General features: G+C 42.9%; 1 protein-coding gene across 2 annotated transcripts in view; it reads left to right on the top strand.

Moving 5' to 3' along the window:
- The first annotated feature begins 5,802 nt into the window (after window positions 1–5,802).
- Window positions 5,803–19,079, top strand: part of cenpk (centromere protein K) — a 39,969-nt gene continuing 26,692 nt past the window's right edge. The window contains exons 1-3 of one of the 2 annotated variants that reach the window (XM_060898964.1): window positions 5,803–5,976; window positions 10,858–10,982; window positions 15,797–15,853. In XM_060898964.1, coding sequence (XP_060754947.1) covers window positions 10,860–10,982; window positions 15,797–15,853 — 180 coding nt within the window. In that variant the 5' untranslated portion in view covers window positions 5,803–5,976; window positions 10,858–10,859. Of the gene's footprint in view, window positions 5,977–9,814; window positions 9,992–10,857; window positions 10,983–15,796; window positions 15,854–19,079 lie in introns of those variants that run through there. The other variant, XM_060898965.1, reaches the window with a different exon arrangement.

The following is a 19,079-nucleotide window of genomic DNA, read 5'->3' as shown; positions in this document are numbered from 1 at the left end:
TATATCTGATATACCACTCAACGCGGGCGGCACGGTGGTGTAGTGGTTAGCGCTGTCGCCTCACAGCAAGAAGGTCCGGGTTCGAGCCCCGTGGCCGGCGAGGGCCTTTCTGTGCGGAGTTTGCATGTTCTCCCCGTGTCCGCGTGGGTTTCCTCCGGGTGCTCCGGTTTCCCCCACAGTCCAAAGACATGCAGGTTAGGTTAACTGGTGACTCTAAATTGACCGTAGGTGTGAATGTGAGTGTGAATGGTTGTCTGTGTCTCTGTATCAGCCCTGTGATGACCTGGCAACTTGTCCAGGGTGTACCCCGCCTTTCGCCCGTAGTCAGCTGGGATAGGCTCCAGCTTGCCTGCGACCCTGTAGAACAGGATAAAGCAGCTAGAGATAACGAGATGAGATACCACTCAACGCCAGCCAATATTATTTAAATATTTGTAGAATCACAGATGAAAAACTCGCATGCCCTTCTTTAAGGGGACAAATCCGGTATAAGAAAGTGTTGTTTGTTTGTTTGTTTTTCTTTTGTTCTTATTAGCCAGGTGCATCTTTACATCATTAGGCACGTTTGTTATTCTAGTTAACTAACTGGGAGAAAAAAAATGGGGGAAAGAAAAAAAAATTGGCCATACTCTTTAGCAGACGCTAAGTGCCGCATCTTTCTTGCCTTTTTCGTTTTCTTGGCATTCTTACTATTGTTTCTATTCTGTTTCAAAGCGATTGGCTCTGCTTTCTTCTTTCTGTTCCTTCTATAAGCGTGTCTCGGCTTTTTGACCCGGCATCGTGTGTTTTGGCCATCGGGCCTGAAATTTATGTGAGAAACACCAATCTGGGAGTCTGCGGAGAAAAGAAGCCACAAAAACCACGAAGTTTGGGTCCAGTTTTTCTCTCTTGCTTTTTTGTTCGCACACAGACGAGGCTGTAATTTTGGCCTAAAAGGCATGAAGGCTGCTGTGACAGAGTGAATGGCTGAGAGACAGAGGAGAGAGAGAGGACAGAGCGAGGACAGAAAGAGGAGAGAGAGAGGACAGAGAGCCTCCTGCAGTGCGCCATACTGAAACCAGTGCGTCCCAGTGCACGGAGAAACACGCAAACCCTTGCGGGCCATATGGTTTTTAGAAATTTCCTTACAATTTCAGACAATTTGATGGATTGCGTTAACCCTTCCTTTTAAAACCGTTTAACACCGCACAGACAAAAGGCCCACAGTGGCTGTTTTTTGGGACAGAGGGCATCTGTACTCATGAATGTCCGCTCTTTTCTTTTCCCTTTTTAAACCCTGCATTTTTGAACAAGTCAATGAATTACAATGAAACTTTCTCTCTCTCTCTCTCTCTCTCTCTCTGAGACTGTGTGAAGTCAATGAGCTAAAAAGGAAGCTTTTGTTCATTCAGGATTTGTCTTCCTTTAAGAAAATACATGATGCTGTGAGAGAAAGAGACAAGAAAAAGAAAGAGAGTCAGGTAGTAGTGGGCCTACAACTGTTTAACCCCATGTCTGCAAAAGCGATGACAATTAAAAACGAACTGAATGTTGATATTCTTATTCGTCTTATTATTATTATTATTATTTTGGCACTGCCTAAAAGCAGAGCTCCAGATGAGTGTGTGAGCAAAATATTTGCAAGAGCACAAACTCAACTTGAATAGAATAATAATATTTAAATAATATCGGGGGCGGCACGGTGGTGTAGTGGTTAGCGCTGTCGCCTCACAGCAAGAAGGTCCTGGGTTCGAGCCCCGGGGCCGGCGAGGGCCTTTCTGTGTGGAGTTTGCATGTTCTCCCCGTGTCCGCGTGGGTTTCCTCCGGGTGCTCCGGTTTCCCCCACAGTCCAAAGACATGCAGGTTAGGTTAACTGGTGACTCTAAATTGACCGTAGGTGTGAATGTGAGTGTGAATGGTTGTCTGTGTCTATGTGTCAGCCCTGTGATGACCTGGCGACTTGTCCAGGGTGTACCCCGCCTTTCGCCCGTAGTCAGCTGGGATAGGCTCCAGCTTGCCTGCGACCCTGTAGAAGGATAAAGCGGCTAGAGATAATGAGATGAGATGAAATAATATCGGCTGGCTTTGTGTGTGTGTGTGTGTGTGTGTGTGGTATATCAGATATATTCCATTCAGCTAGTATGATATTGAACGAGTCGAAGACGAGTAGCTGAATGGAATATATCTGATATACCATGACAAAAAGCCAGCCAATATTATTACCTAGCCCAAGACAGAGTCCAACAGGGGGCACAGTATTGTTTTCGGTCAGGTTTCTTTCTTTTTTTTTTGTAAACTATATGACAGGAAAACGGCTGGATCGATCTTCATGAAACTTTCAGGATAGATGGGCATTGGTCTCAAATAGAACCTTCAATATTTTGAGGGTCATCCGGTCAAGGTCATCAAAAAGGTCAAAATTGTTTTTGTTGTGTCTACTGCCTCATATAGAGGAGCTAGCCACTACGTCATCGTGCTGTAAGAATGTAACAATTGTGCACTGTGCATGCGCATATACGTGTTCTGATTAAAATAGCCAGTGAGTGGATACAATTCGGTTCACCGTTCGAAATAAATGGACTAGGCTAAAGAAATCGCTTTCAGACATGTTTATGCTTATTACAGAAGGAAAGTGAGTTCCACTGAGCTCTAGCACTGGGCCATTTCTGGGAAATAAGAGTTTGGGTCATGGCGACAGCGTGTGTACTGTATGTCAGCCTCGGTTCGGAGGTTTCAGTTTCGAAAACTGTAAGAGGTAAGAGTAGAATAATATAAAGACCAGACACTTAGTATATTTTACTTCTCTGATTTTTAAATTGTTCGTTTTTGGGTTACGTATCATTTTTGTGGCTACTGCCTCATAGAATAAATATATATGCTATATTTACTGTATGGATATGGGATCAGAAAACTATTTTATTTATAAGCAGTAGCCACATGGACCAGTAGGGTACCTATTTTTTTCCCCGATATCTTCCTTCATATTTATCATAAGTACTACTGGGCGAGGTTTGTTTTGCCTGGCAACACTTGTTCATCTCATCTCATCATCTCTAGCCGCTTTATCCTTCTACAGGGTCGCAGGCAAGCTGGAGCCTATCCCAGCTGACTACGGGCGAAAGGCGGGGTACACCCTGGACAAGTCGCCAGGTCATCACAGGGCTGACACATAGACACAGACAACCATTCACACTCACATTCACACCTACGGTCAATTTAGAGTCACCAGTCAACCTAACCTGCATGTCTTTGGACTGTGGGGGAAACCGGAGCACCCGGAGGAAACCCACGCGGACACGGGGAGAACATGCAAACTCCACACAGAAAGGCCCTCGCCGGCCCCGGGGCTCGAACCCAGGACCTTCTTGCTGTGAGGCGACAGCGCTAACCACTACACCACCATGCCACCCGCAACACTTGTTATTATTATTATTATACATTCCTTTCAGGTGTTCAATGTGTCTTTGTCTTTCAAAATTCTCTCACTGAAATTAAATATAATCTTATGTAATCGGAAAAGGCCAAAATCTTTATTAGACTAATCTATTATCTGTTATCTTTCCCTAAATCTACTAATTTAGTGAGGGATAATCACTGAGCTCTATATAAAATCTGGAGAGCTCATAGGCTCGTCAGAGTGGAGTTATCTGGCTGCCATCTTACCACATCCATCGCGTGTATTTGGCTTATGTGTTAAACCGTCGTATCTGATCAAATTTGCCCCAAGAAAAGTATCTCCTGACTTTTTTCCCTTTCATTACCTCCTCTTATTTTCTCACCTTTACCCACATTCCTTACATATCTTTATCGCGCTCCGCTTCACTGTTATTTTTTTCCTTTTCCAGTCTAGTCTCTGATCATTTTTTTGAATGGATCTTTTACTACTATAATTATTTCAAAGGAGATTATTTCAGTTTTTCTCTTATACAGTGTATCTTTCTCTTTCATACAGTTCTTCATTTCTATCTATCTATCTATCTATCTATCTATCTATCTATCTATCTATCTATCTATCTATCTATCTATCTATCTATCTATTTAGCATATTAACACAAAGCCTGTACAATACTTCCTTTCTATTTAGTACAGTTGTTGAAACAGGATTATTTTCTCGTGTTATTTGCCATTTTCACTTCATTCTTACAGTCATGTCTTAACAGTATTTATTGATCACATAATTCACTGTGTGGTGTAGTGGTTAGTGCTGTCGCCTCACAGCAAGAAGGTCCTGGGTTCGAGCCCCGGGGCCGGCGAGGGCCTTTCTGTGTGGAGTTTGCATGTTCTCCCCGTGTCCGCGTGGGTTTCCTCCGGGTGCTCCGGTTTCCCCCACAGTCCAAAGACATGCAGGTTAGGTTAACTGGTGACTCTAAATTGACCGTAGGTGTGAATGTGAGTGTGAATGGTTGTCTGTGTCTATGTGTCAGCCCTGTGATGACCTGGCGACTTGTCCAGGGTGTACCCCGCCTTTCGCCCGTAGTCAGCTGGGATAGGCTCCAGCTTGCCTGCGACCCTGTAGAAGGATAAAGCGGCTAGAGATAATGAGATGAGATGAGATGAGATAATTCACTGTTACAATATTCATGCAGCTTGCGACCAATATGACCAATGAATACTGTTAAGACGTGGTTGTGAGAATGAAGTGAAAACGGCAAATAACATGAGAAAATAATCCTGTTTCAACATCCATCCATCCATTATCAGTAGCCGCTTATCCTGTTCTACAGGGTTGCAGGCAAGCTGGAGCCTATCCCAGCTGACTATGGGCGAGAGGTGGGGTACACCCTGGACAAGTCGCCAGGTCATCACAGGGCTGACACATAGACACAGACAACCATTCACACTCACATTCACACCTACGGTCAATTTAGAGTCACCAGTTAACCTAACCTGCATGTATTTGGACTGTGGGGGAAACCCACGCAGACACGGGGAGAACATGCAAACTCCACACAGAAAGGCCCTCGCCGGCCACGGGGCTCGAACCCAGGACCTTCTTGCTGTGAGGCGACAGTGCTAACCACTACACTAACTGTGCTGCCCCTGTTTCAACAACTGTGCTAAATAGAATGGAAGTATTGTACAGCATTTGTGTTCGTATACTAGATAGATAGATAGATAGATAGATAGATAGGAAGAAAGGAAGAAGAACTATATGAAAGAGAAAGACACACTGTATAAGAGAAAAACTGAAATAACCGTTGAAATAATTGTAGTAGTAAAAGAGTTGTTCAAAAAATAATCAGAGACTGAATTGGAAAAGAATAAACAACAACAGTGAAGCGGAGTGTGATAAAGAGATGTAAGGAATGTGGGTAAAGGTGAGAAAATAAGAGGAGGTAATGAAAGGGTGGAAAAAAGGTCAGGAGATACTTTTCTTGACACACAAGACAAATACACGCCATAGGAGAGGTATGATGGCGGCCAGATGGCTTTACTCGTCTCTACAGAGGGGAATCGGTTATGAGCTCTCCAGATTTTATATAGAGCTCAGTGGGGATAATCCATGAACATGCTTTTACACACATGCTGATATGATTCAGATTTGCTGATAATAAACAATTCGATTCCTTAAACGTTTTATTCTGCTGCAGCTCTACTGCACTGCTAGTATTTGATGCTAACTTCTGGGAACTACTGAGAGGCTCCATGATCCACAACTGCTGTAAAAAAAATCCATAGGAGTGAAAAAACGCGGGGAAAAAAAAGAGAAAAAAACCCGAATTGTTCAAAAGAATCGGTTCACTAAACTGAATCAAACTGCGCAGCACTAACTGTGTGCAGGCTGCGCACATGCTGCGTCGTCACTACGCTCATAAACGCACCAACCGGAAATACGTCACAGCGGTCTAGCTGGCGGTATTTTTGTTTGGCTATTACAGAAAAACAGCTAGAGAAGAAAGATGTAAACGTTTTGAAAATACGTTACGGAGTTGGAAAATTATCAATCATATATTAGTGGTTTAAAAGTAAAATATTAAATTTAAAAACTCGCGTGGGGTAAGTACAGTTGTTATAAACGCACTGGATACTTTTCTGCTTCATAACGCATAGCAGCAAAATAAGTGGTTCCGTCCTGATCAGCCTTCTTATCCCTGTATTTAGTGCACTACATAGGGCATAATGTAGTACCTTGTACACGCTGTGTAGTGCCCTATATATAATATAATGAGGCGTTTGAGATCGATACTTGCTAACGAGCTAACTCCTTTCTTGGCTTATTAGCTAACAACCACAACAGCTAGCTAACTGATTAGCTAAAGTGTCCTCCACAATTATTGGCACACCTTGTAAAGATTTGTTTAAAAAAATCCACCTTTGGTGAAGTTGCTTCATCTTACAATGAGAGGAATCCAACCTTTATTTGAAAAATTTATTCAGAGATAAACAAATCCCTTATCAAGAAATAATTATTTTCAGCAAAAATACATGTGCCACAATTATTGGCACCCCTGGAAATGATAGTGAAGTTTATTCGAGTTTATTTTGCCCCACACACAGGGAGGAAGAGAGACAGGCAATCAATCAATAATCCCCAAGGTGTGACGTAGAGCAGCGGCTACAATTATCGACACCTTAACGATTTTTTTTTTTTTTGGCCGTTGCAGAAGTAGAAAAGACTTTCAATACGTAAATTGTGCATGAATAATTACTCAAACTTCCACTGGAAAAAAAAGTTGATTCCCGATTGCTTAGCGTATCAGATCACGTGACACCGCTCCACAATTATCGACACAATTGTCCGCAGTTATTGATACCTTTATCCGCAGTTATCGACATTGTTCCACGATTATCGACGCCTTTGTCCGCAGTTTTTGACACCTTTGTCCGCAGTTTTCGACACCGTTCCATGATTATTGACACCTTTGTCCGCAGTTTTCGACACCTTTCCACGATTATCGACACCGTTCCGCGATTATCGACACCTTTGTCCGCAGTTATCGACACCATTCCACGATTATTGACACCTTTGTCCGCAGTTTTCAACACCTTTGTCCGCAGTTTTCAACACCTTTGTCCGCAGTTATCGACACCATTCCACAGTTATTGGCACCATTCCATGATTATCGACAGCTTTGTCCACAGTTATCAACACCTTTGCCCGCAGTTATCGACACTGTTCCACGATTATCGACACCTTTGTCCGCAGTTATCGACACCTTTGTCCGCAGTTATCGGCACCATTCCATGATTATCGACACCTTTGTCTGCAGTTATCGACACCGTTCCACAATTATCGACACCGTTCCACAATTATCAACACCTTTGTCCACAGTTATCGACACCCAGATGATTGTTTGTAAAAAATAATCAGTATGTGGTATTAAGTTAACAAAACATATAGTTTTTATTTAAAACGTGTTTTACGTAGACTGATATTTAGTACAAAATATCTTTTACATAAATATATGGATGTCGGTGTTTACATAAATGAGGAAGTAAGTCTAATGTTTGTAAACAAACAAACTGAAGGTTTAACCCGCGTCAGAAAATCTTTTTGTTCCACTTTCTACCCACTTTCGAAGTATTTTCATAGATCACATTTTGTTAATCATGTGTTGTTGTTTGTATTAATTTCTAGTTTTGTAGTTTACCAGTAAATGTCAACAGGCGATTGACATTGTAACCACATGAAAATCCAGGTCAAAGGTCGCATCTCATTCCTCGAACCAAAATATAAAATGTCTACTGATATTGTAATATATGTGGTAAAGATTTACAATAAACTGCAAAAAATATATATTTTTGAACGGAAGAGAGAAATCTGAATATTTCAAGCATATAATTTTTTATATGCTCGGAATTTAATTCTTGTTTAATTCTATTTACTGCAGTCGGATTCCAAATACTCTATAAGCATTCCATTCTGTTATGAATCAGAAAAAAAATTATTATAAATCACAGCACTTTTATTTTTTAAAGTACTTCATCGACTTCAACAATGTTACACAAAGATCGATCTATAACGGTTGTAAATGTCACTTAATTCCACAGGGTGTCGATAATGGTGGACACCGGTGAAAGTGATCACTATTATCGACACCTCACATGACTTCTCAAACACGTGTTTAGATTAGTGCTGTCAAGCGATTAAAATATTTAATTGCGATTAATGTCGCGACTGTCATAGTTAACTCGCGATTAATCGCAATTTAATCGCACATTTTTGTCACATGAAAAACCATTGTAATTCTCTTCTCAGCATAAAAAAGTGAATGGGCTTGCTTTGTACCAATGTTTTTTTTTTTTTTAAATTGCAGAGCATAACACGTCTTGTCACAGCCACTGACATCCATAACTTCCATATTAGATGAGAAAACCAAGGGATGAAAAATAAAGTGCATATCACTGTGAAAATAAAAAAATGCTTTATTTTACTCTTCATTAGTTTCTTTTGAAGAGAAGTATTTGCCATAAAAGAAGAAAAAAACAGATAACAAAAATAAAAACATTCATCATGCGTTCAAAAACGTTCATCATAGTGTGGCACTGTATTATCTAATGCTCACTGCTTATAACTCTACACCCCCCGGTGGAGATGAGCTGGGAGACTGAAGACTGAAGGAACAGTATTGAAAAGTATTTTTCCAGTCTCACCTGTGGAAGGTAATCCCATGTGATCTCGTTTGGATGGTAAACCTGTTGGTACAGTTAAACGCAGCACATGAATGAGGCATCTTTATTCTCGGCTACTGTCTAGACGCTATACCAGAGACAGTTGAAGAATCTCCACTTTGCCCCATCCAATATGGCGGCGAGGATGTTTATATGTCTATGCCTTTCTCCATCACTCACACGTACTCTTATTGAAGCAGCGCGCGACAAGCCTCAACAGGAACTACGGGTGACTCGCAGGGCCAAATTAGAATTTGCGTTAACGGCACTATTTTTTTTAATCGCGTTAAATTGAGATCGCGTTAACTTTGACAGCACTAGTTTAGATACAAAATGGCGACTGTCAAATTAAAGAAACAGTAAGAAACAAAGTAGGTTTCGACAAAGAGATCATGAAATATCTGTGAATTTGATGAGTAAAAACATGTCCATGATCTTTCCACTAGGGGTGGGTATTGCCAAGGACCTCACGATACGATACGCATCACGATACTTGTCACGATACGATACGCATCACGATACTTGAGACACGATACGATACTGCGATATATTGCGATATTCTACATAGTTCACTGAAAAATGTAAACGCATTATGCATCTTAAAATCCGAGTTGTATGTACATCAGATGATAGTGATAATTCATGGGACAAACTGAGTCAAAACAATGTAATTCTAATTATCCATGCCATTTTATTGTAACTATACAAGCACAAGTTACAACATATTTGCAGGAACAACACACTGTCTGGAACACATTGAAAAGTGCAGTGTGCATCTTAGTCTCCCTGAGCACAATTATGAAACAAAGTGCAGTGTGGGTCAGTGTCCACACACTGAAACTGAACTGAAACCTCAGTGAATCACGTTTCTTCTGAACTTTGAGTAAATACTCAAAATAAAATGCAGTGTCTCACACACACTAAAATTAAAAATGCAAAATAAAGTGCAGCTTCTTGCCTTTGGTCTTAAATGACAAAATTAAGTTCACAGTTACAGTAAGTCACACATGACTGAAGTAGACGGGAGGACTTTGGTGCTGTCCAGTGTAGTTTGCTTCGGGTCGGGTTTCGGTGGCTCCGGCTGAGCTAATATGTCGGGGTGGTGTCGTGCTAAGTAAGTTCGCAAGTTTGTTGTGTTACCTGAATATCTAATTGGAGCGAAACAGGTTTTGCAGAGTGCATACTCTTTGTCCAGCTCAGTTTTTTTTTTTTCTCCTTTCCTTTGGAATCCAAAGTGCCTCCAAACATCTGCCTTAAAGTTCGGCGGCGTCTCTAGGTTTACGTTAACAGCCATGCTTGCTTGTTTTTTTTTTCCTCACTGCAACCACCGGGAAAAAAAGAGAAGATGAAGAGTGCCTTGCAGTGAGATAGCGGCACAGCGACACCTTGCGGAGCGGAGGTGCGGAAGTCGTACTGGATTTACAACCTGTCTGAAACATGATTTATTATTTGAAAAAATATCGATATTCAAATTTTGAGTATCGATATTGAATCGGAAGACAAAGTATCGCGATATATCGCCGATAATTTTGCCCACCCCTACTTTCCACCATGCTTACCTGCGATGATGATAACGTCCAGGTTTTCCTCAAATTGCTGATCGTGCTCAAAAAAAAAAATCCCATCTCAGGTAACGAGCTGCGTCATCAGATGATGAGATCAAAGGGCGAGGCAGGTCTTCCGATTGATTTAATTAACCAATAACAACAGTTGTAACTGAAACTCACCTTTGTAAACTTGTTTATTGGTAAATCTGAAAAGGTGTACATAATTATGGACTGTCGATAATTGTAGCTGCCACTCTATATGTGTAAATAGGTTGCATGTCAAAGCTTTTGAATGAGTCAGGGTTAAAATCTGGTGGTGTAGCAGTTTGATAATGTCTTAATAATAAACGTTTACCGAGTACATTTTTAAATGGCTAAATCTGGTGAAACCTTATGACCAGTCACGATTAACCCATATAAACCCAATTACCCCAAATAATAAAACAATTATGTAATAATTACACTTCTTCCAGGAAAGCCAATGAGAACATCCTCTGTTATTCGACAGTCCCAGACCTGACGAGGCAGATTCAACGTTTGTTGCTCTGTGTTCCTACTGATCACATGACGGACGTGTGTTTAGACCATTTCATATTTCAGTCCAGTGGATATGATCCATGGCGTGCTCCTTACACCTGAATAAGCTCTGTACTCCGTAAGATCTAGCTTCCTCGATCACGTCAGCTTCGTCAGCAATGTTTTGTTTTTATACACACAGGAATGGAGCAGGAGGTCGAAGCTGTCGAGGCAGCTCAGGCTCCGGTCCTTTCATCAGGATGTTCTGAGGCAGTGCGAGCTGAGCTTCTGGATGAGTGCGAAGAACAGTTTGAGGTCTTACAAAAGGTAATTTATCGCTTCTCTTTTTATAAGTCTGAGTTTATTTGACTGAAATAGTGGACTGACTGAAGGCAACACGGTGGTGTAGTGGTTAGCGCTGTCACCTCACAGCAAGAAGGTTCTGGGTTCAAGCCCAGTGGACGACAAGGGCCTTTCTGTGTGGAGTTTGCATGTTGTCCACGTGGGTTTCCTCCAGGTGCTCTGGTTTCCCCCACAGTCCAAAGACATGCAGGTTAGGTTAATTGGCTACTATTATACTACTACTGTGATGATATCTCATCACATCGCTCCTGTAGAGGACGGCCCCATATGGACAGTCGAAAGTCGCACTTGGAAGATGCTCTGGACACTTACTTGTACAGTAATGCTTTAATGGCTGAGGACGACAGCTAACTTGCTAACTTTAGGACTGCAGTTGTCATGAACAGTTTTGCACTCAAGTTTCCATCAATGAAGAGTTTTTAACTTCACGAAACAGACTTCATGTTAAAACTGTTAAAAATGTTATCACGTTGTCTGTTATCACCCAAATGAGGATGGGTTCCCTTTTGAGTCTGGTTCCTCTCGAGGTTTCTTCCTCATGTTGTCTGAGGGAGTTTTTCCTTGCCACCGTCGCCATAGGCTTACTTATCAGGGATAAATTCAGCATAAAATTAGCTTGTGTTTAATTCTCTAAAGCCGCTTTGTGACAATGTCGTTAAAAGCGCTATAAAAATAAACTTGACTACTAGAGGTGTGACGATTCATTTTTTTCACGATTTGATTCGCATCACAATGTTGACCTTTCGATTCGAATCACAATTCACATTTTTTGTCCTCTATTTTATAACTGATGCAAATCCATCCATCCATCTTCTACTGCTTATCCGGATCCGGGTCGCGGGGGTAGCAGCCTAAGCAGAGCAGCCCAGACTTCCCTCTCCCCGGCCACCTCCACCAGCTCTTCCGGGGGAATACCAAGGCGTTCCCAGGCCAGCCGAGAGATGTAATCTCTTCAGCATGTCCTGGGTTTTCCCCGAGGTCTCCTCCTGGTGGGGCATGCCTAGAAAACCTCCCTTGGGAGGCGTCCAGGGGGCATCCTAACAAGGTGCTTGAACCACCTCAACTGACTCCTTTCGATGTGGAGGAGCAGTGGTTTTACTCCGAGTCTCTCCCGAATGACCAAGCTTCTCACCCTGTCTCTAAGGGAGAGCCCAGCCACCTTGCAGAGAAAACTCATTTCTACCGCTTGTATCTGCAATCTCATTCTTTCGGTCATAACCCATAGCTCGTGATCATAGGTGAAAATGGGAACGTAGATGGACCAGTAAATTGAGAGCTTTGCCTTTTGACTCGGCTCTCTCTTTACCACAACAGACCGGTTTAGCATCCGCATCACTGCTGACGCTGCCCCAATCCTTCTGTCCAACTCCCGCTCCCCTTTACCCTCACTCGTGAACAAAACCCCGAGATACTTAAACTCCTCCACTTTAGGTAGCAACTCCCCCCTGACCTGGAGTAGGCACTCCACCTGTTTCCGGCTGAGCGCCATAGCCACGGACTTGGAGGTGCTGATCCTCATCCCAGCCGCTTCGCACTCGGCTGCAAACCGTCCCAGCACATGCTGTCAGTCACAGATTGATGAAGCCAACCGGACCACATCATCTGCAAAAAGCAGAGACATGATCCTGATGCCACCAAACCAGACACCCTCTGCCCCTTGGCTGTGCCTAGAAATTCTGTCCATAAAAGTTATGAACAGAACCGGTGACAAAGGACAGCCCTGGTGGAGTCCAACATGCACTGGGAACGAGTCCGACTTACTGCTGGCAATGCGAACCAAATTCCTGCTCCGGTCATACAGGGACTGAATGGCCTGCAGTAGTGGGCCCTGAACCCCATACTCCCGAAGCACCCCCCACAGGGCATTACGAGGGACACGGTCGTAAGCCTTCTCCAGGTCCACAAAATACATGTAGGCCAGTTGGGCAAACTCCCATGCACCCTCCAGTACCCTTGCAAGGGTAAAGAGCTGGTCCAATGTTCCACGACCAGGACGAAAACCACATTGTTCCTCCTGAATCCGAGGTTCGACTGTCGACTGGACTCTTCCTCTCCAGCACCCCAGCATAGGCTTTCCCAGGGAGGCTGAGAAGTGTGATCCCCCTATAGTTGGAACACACTCTCCGGTCCCCCTTTTTAAAAAGGGGGACCACCACCCCAGTCTGCCAATCCAGAGGCACTGTCCCTGATCTCCACACAGTGTTGAAGAGGCGTGTCAGCCAAGACAGCCCAACAACATCCAGTGCCTTCAGGAATTCAGGACGAATCTCATCCACCCCTGGAGCCCAGCCACCGAGGAGCTTTTTAACTACCTCGACAACCTCAGCCCCTATGATGGGCGAGTCCTCCCAAGCACCCTCAGACTCTATGTCCTCCTCGGACAACATGAAGGTGGGATTGAGGAGATCCTCAGAGTATTCCTTCCACTGTTGGATGATGTCCCCAGTTGAGGTCAACAGCACTCCATCCTCACTGTAAACAGTAGGGACAGAGCACGGTTTTCCTTTCCTGAGCTGCCTGACGGTTTGCCAGAATCTCTTCGAGGCCAACCGAAGGTCACTTTCTATGGCCTGACCGAACTCCTCCCACACCCGAGTTTTTGCTTCAGTGACTGCCAGAGCCACATTCCGCTTGGCCCGTCAGTATCTGTCAGCTGCCTCTGGAGACCCACAGGCTAACCAAGCCCGATAGGACTCCTTCAGCTTGACTGCTCCCCTCACCACAGGTGTCCACCAGCGGGTTCGGGGATTACCACCATGACAGGCACCAACAACCTTGCAGCCTCAGCTCTGCATGGCCGCCTCAGCAATGGAGGTGTGGAACATGGTCCACTCAGACTCAAAGTCCCCATCCTCCCCCGGTATGCAGCTGAAGCTCTGCCGGATGTGAAAGTTGAAGATCTGACGGACGGGAGCCTCCGCCAGACGTTCCCAGCATACTCTCATGACTCATTTGGGCCTGCCCGGTCTGTCCGGCCTCCTCCCCCGCCATCTGATCCAGCTCGCCACCAGGTAGTGATCAGTTGACAGCTCTGCCCCTCTCTTCACCTGAGTGTCCAAGACATACGGTCGTAGATCAGATGAAACGACTACAAAGTCAATCATCGATCTGCGGCCTAGGGTGTCCTTGTGCCACGTGCACTTATGGACACCCTTATGCTCGAACATGGTGTTCGTTATGGCCAAACTGTGCATGGCACAAAAGTCCAACAACTGAACACCACTCGGGTTCAGATCAGGCAGGCCGTTCCTCCCAATCACACCCCTCCAGGTCTCACTGTCCTTGCCCACGTGAGCATTGAAGTCCCCCAGTAAAACAATGGAGTCCCCTCGTGGTGCACTGTCTGTCTAGCGCCCCACTCAAGGACTCCAAGAAGGCCGGGTACTCCGAACTACCATTTGGTGCATAAACGCAACTGATAGTCAGAGACCGTTCCCCGACCCGAAGGCGCAGGGAAATGACCCTCTCATTCACTGGGGGAGAACGCCGATGTTAGTGCGCCAAACTGGGGGGCTATCAATAGCCCCACCCCTGCCCGGTGCCGCTCACCCTTGGCAACTCCAGCATAGAAGTGAGTCTAACCCTTCTCCAGGCAATTGGTTCCAGGGCTCAAGCTATGCGTTGAGGTGAGCCCAACTATATCTATTCGGTACCGCTCAACCTCACGCACAAATTCAGGCTCCTTTCCCTCCAGAGAGGTGACATTCCATGTCCCAAAAGCCAGTTTTGTCATCCAGGAATCAGTACGCCAGGGCCTCCGCCTTTGGCTGCCACCTGATGCAAATCATTGTCAATATTCTGTGAACTGTCAGCCTAGAAATGTAGATCAATAAAAACCAATCCAGTCATGTTGCCTTTGGAGTCTTTATTCAGACTCCAGTCACTCCACTGACTTTGAATGTAACTATGAATGTATCAGTCATTTTTGCCACATTTCAATTTTCAAACCGCAAAACACCAAGAAACAAAAAAGCAATGAAAACTTCATGACTTTTTGTCTCAGTCTTTTAAAACACAAAAATATAGTCACTTGTGTTAAATTGAACACCGCCTCTTGAGACACAACATTCATTGTCCAGAGAGGACATAAGGCACTGAGATTGTAAGAAATGCCACCAAACTGGGCTTTTAAAAGCCAGTGGCTTCAGGAAGTCTGAGTCGTCCGCCATGTTGTTCACAAAGCAACACGTGAGATCGCGATAGCAACCACAAACATTTGGCTGCGCCCATGTACAGCTCTGGATACCGAATCGAATTTTCAATATCAAAATTATGCCTTTTGTCGAAATTTGTTGTGCATTTAGAGTTATCAGGATAAAAATTAGGTATTGATAGTGAATCATGATTCATTAAATTTTAATCAGTTTTTGAATCGTGGATTGAAATGGATCGATAGATCAGGGATCGCTTAAGCGTCACACCTCTACTGGCTACTTTAAATTGCCCATAGGTGTGAATGAGGGTGTGGAAAGGAACTGTCCACCCTCCTGCTGCAGTTCTGGCCAAGTCAACTAAACATGGTTCGCCTTGAGCCCGGATTGGGTTCGGGAGTGACGACAACAACGACGAGTGGACTGATAGGAGAAAAAAAAAAGCTGGCTTTTTTTTTTTTTTTAAATCCTGTAGTCATGCCATTAATAACAGTCATGTGATTTCAGATTTTCTGAAGCCTTACAGTGCAAGAATGCAAAGCATTATATTACAAAATAGAAATAAGCAAATAGAGATTCCTGATACGTAACTGCTTGTTGAATGTATTCTATAATTACGTTTTTCAGGTTCAGAATGAAATCGCCTCAGCAGGTGAAGGGTCGGGTGATGGAGAGCCAAATGAGGTGAGGTTCCTTCAGCATCCATTATTTCTGTAAAGTGTTGCACAGTGTATTGACATCTGTCCCTTATTCTTCAGGCGGTATGTAAATGAGGCTCTTGCTAGTTTATACAGTACTGTGCAAAAGTCTCCTGGTACGTTTGCACCAAAAGCAACGGGAAGCTGTTGATTTTTCTAGGAAAGCCAGTGTCTCAGCAGCAGGACTGTTGGTGGGAACGTCAGAATAAAGGTGACGTCTGGGCAGCTTTATGGTAATGAGATACGAGACAGCTTGGTGGCGGCCAATCGGAGTTTCGAAATGCTCCGCTCTAAAGAATACCAGAGAACACAGTCGTGTAAATTTAGCTTCTGTTCAAACCGTTTCCAAGTACAATGGAGGAGAAATTAATTATTGTGGCTGAAATTTGACTTCATCAACACACGTCACGCCACACAAACGGCTTTTAATTTTAATTTGTCATTAGTTTATTTCCTTACCAAAGATATCATCATCATAATTGTTCATTATTTTCCTTCATCGATCAATTCCTTAGGCCATCCTTAAAAAAAAAATCCGTTTCCTGTCCACCAGGTGAGCAAAAAAATTTTCAGTCAGGAGGGAGGGATTTTTTTTTATATATATGGATGGCTAAGAAATCGCAATGCTGTTTGCTTTTTCTTTCAGTACTTTTTTTATTACAAAAGCAGACACATTTAATAAAATGACAGTTTAATCAACTGAAACTTGTACAAAAACTTAAGTTAGCATTTTAAATGCTGACTGCAACATTTGCAAAACTTTTACAAAGGTACTTAAAATGTCCGACACACGGACTTTTTGTAGTTCTAAATCGACCGTTAGGCCTAGTTCGGATGAAATTACACTATTAAAATGATCACTGAATGATTTGTTTTTCTGAATCTTTACTATTTTGTTGTTTGCTAGAATACCATTTTGCGATTTCACACTTAAGCAAATGTTTGAAAACTCCGGATCTCCTTCCTTCATGGTGGCGGCCATTTTTTTGTGCTGCACAGCGCATGCGCAGAGCTGATTCAGTTCAGAGTGCGCGCGCACTCGGCGGAGGCAGTAGTGTGTCGGGGCTGTCGGAGGGAACAGAAGCAGCGATAACGCTTATTTTGTCTCCGGTAAACCAGTCTTCTCTCGTTCAGTTACGTGCTGGCATCAAAAGACACCGTTGGTTGTAAATGAAACCAAACTGAGTGGTTGGAGTGTATTTTCATACAGAAATGGAGAAATGTTCGCTGAGTGTTTAATTGTGTAGCCGCCACTGCAGACCGTTGTCATTGTTAATTCATAGCATGCTCAGCTGCGTGAATGTGTCATGCACCGAAAATAAGAGATTTACAAGCCAGGAACGCCTCATGATGCAATACGCAAGAAAAGAGAAGATTTACTGCCATTTTACTTTGTATTTGAGTAAAGTGAATAAATAAATGGTCTGTGGAAAATGCATTTAATCCTGGGAACTGCGTGCACAGGAGTTTATTTTGTGTTTCCTCCCCCCGCCCCCAGCTGGCTACTTATTTGTCATGGCTGGCTAGTATGAGCCTTAGTGGAAAGCCCTGGGAATGCGTAAAGAAAAACCAGCGTTAAAAAAAAAAAAATTCAACTGCACCTGGCCGGTGGACCGGAAACAGAACATTTTTTAATAATGGCCTTACCTTTACATTTAATAGTTCATGAGGTTAATTAGTCAGTCGTCACACAAGTTTGCAAGATAAAGGACTCTGAACAAACTTGTAGCCTCCTTTTTCATCTACGTCATAAAGCCTCCACGAATTTCGACAGCACAGCCAGAATTAATTTTAACGTTCTCACTGCTTTTGGTGTGAATGTACCATAAGGCACACCCCATCCCACCTCTTCGTCTTTTTTTTTTTTAAAGTACAAGATTTTTATTTTATTACTTCTACATGATCATTTATTTTGAAGCATTTCAGAGAGTCTCAATGCTCTAACAATTAAAAAAAAAAAAGATATGAACAAAAATTCTAACAATAAAAGCATAAAAATAAAATTTAGTTTGCTCTGAAATTTGGTCATTGTGATATATGTTTATTTCTGTAATATCTCACAAAATATCAGGCCATTCTACAGCTGGGAAGTTATTTGAGGGGATTCCCGAGCAAATAATGTGCATGAAATCGCTCGCTTCGCGCAGTCAAGCACACAGAGGAAGTCCGTGTGTGTGTGTGCGCATGCGCAGATTTACCTTTGACCGTGCACTGACGGTTCCATCATCTCGTTGCTAAATGAACAGCTGATCACACCGAGGTGCTCGCTGACCGCCGATATTTTATAGTTTGGTCCTGCGTTTCCTTTCCTTTGTATATAACATCACATCTTTTTCTTCTCGCTTTCCGTTACTGTAGTCGGTCTTTCATGTTTCATTCGCACACTCACGTCCTCCATTTTTTTCTCTTGTCTAAAATTTGTATCCCACAATGCCTTGTGTGAACAGGGAAAGCCCACCATGTGATGCATGACGTAGCATCTTGTATTGCGTCATGGTGAAGCAGGAAAATATAGCGGAGAATTTAGGGCCACGTGGCCTTAATTCATTAATGTTTTTTTTTTTTTTTAAACCTAATAAAATTGGAAGTCTGTGATTTGAATTCAGTAGCTTTCGGTCCACTAAACAAAAATATTTGGGTGTCGGGGAAAATTATTTTTATGACTTAGACTTGAAAAATCTGAAAGGCAGTCTAGCTTTAATTGTTCATGAAAAATGTTTGTATGTAAGTAAAGAAAGCAGCATGTTACATAAGAGAGACTTTTTATTTTATTTTATTGTTTTTCCAGTTAAAGAACATAATGAAGGCTGCTGGGTTTTGGTGCAAAATTAAGAAGCGAGTGTGACAGTGTCCAGAAGAACTGTAGCTGGTTCTGGAAGATGATCAGTAAAACCTATAGCTCATTTTCTTATAAAACTGCACTCACTGAACCTGAGGCTACTGTTGTACTGATTCAGTAATGTAGAAATCAGAAAATAAAAATCTGTAACAAAGTTTGTATGAAAAATTAATAGGGTGAATAAGACTTGTGCACAGAACTGTATATTGATATCAAGATGGGAGAAGTTTTACACCAGAACATGAAGTAAAAGTATTTTTAAAAATAAACTAAAAAAATTACGTTACAAAGTCGTCTCTGATTTACAACCCCGATTCCAAAAAAGTTGGGACAAAGTACAAATTGTAAATAAAAACAGAATGCAATGATGTGG

Source organism: Neoarius graeffei, chromosome 18 (assembly GCF_027579695.1).
Source record: "Neoarius graeffei isolate fNeoGra1 chromosome 18, fNeoGra1.pri, whole genome shotgun sequence".
Lineage (NCBI taxonomy): Eukaryota > Metazoa > Chordata > Actinopteri > Siluriformes > Ariidae > Neoarius > Neoarius graeffei.
Note: the sequence above shows the minus strand (reverse complement) of the source record. Positions and strands in the feature narration are given on the sequence as shown.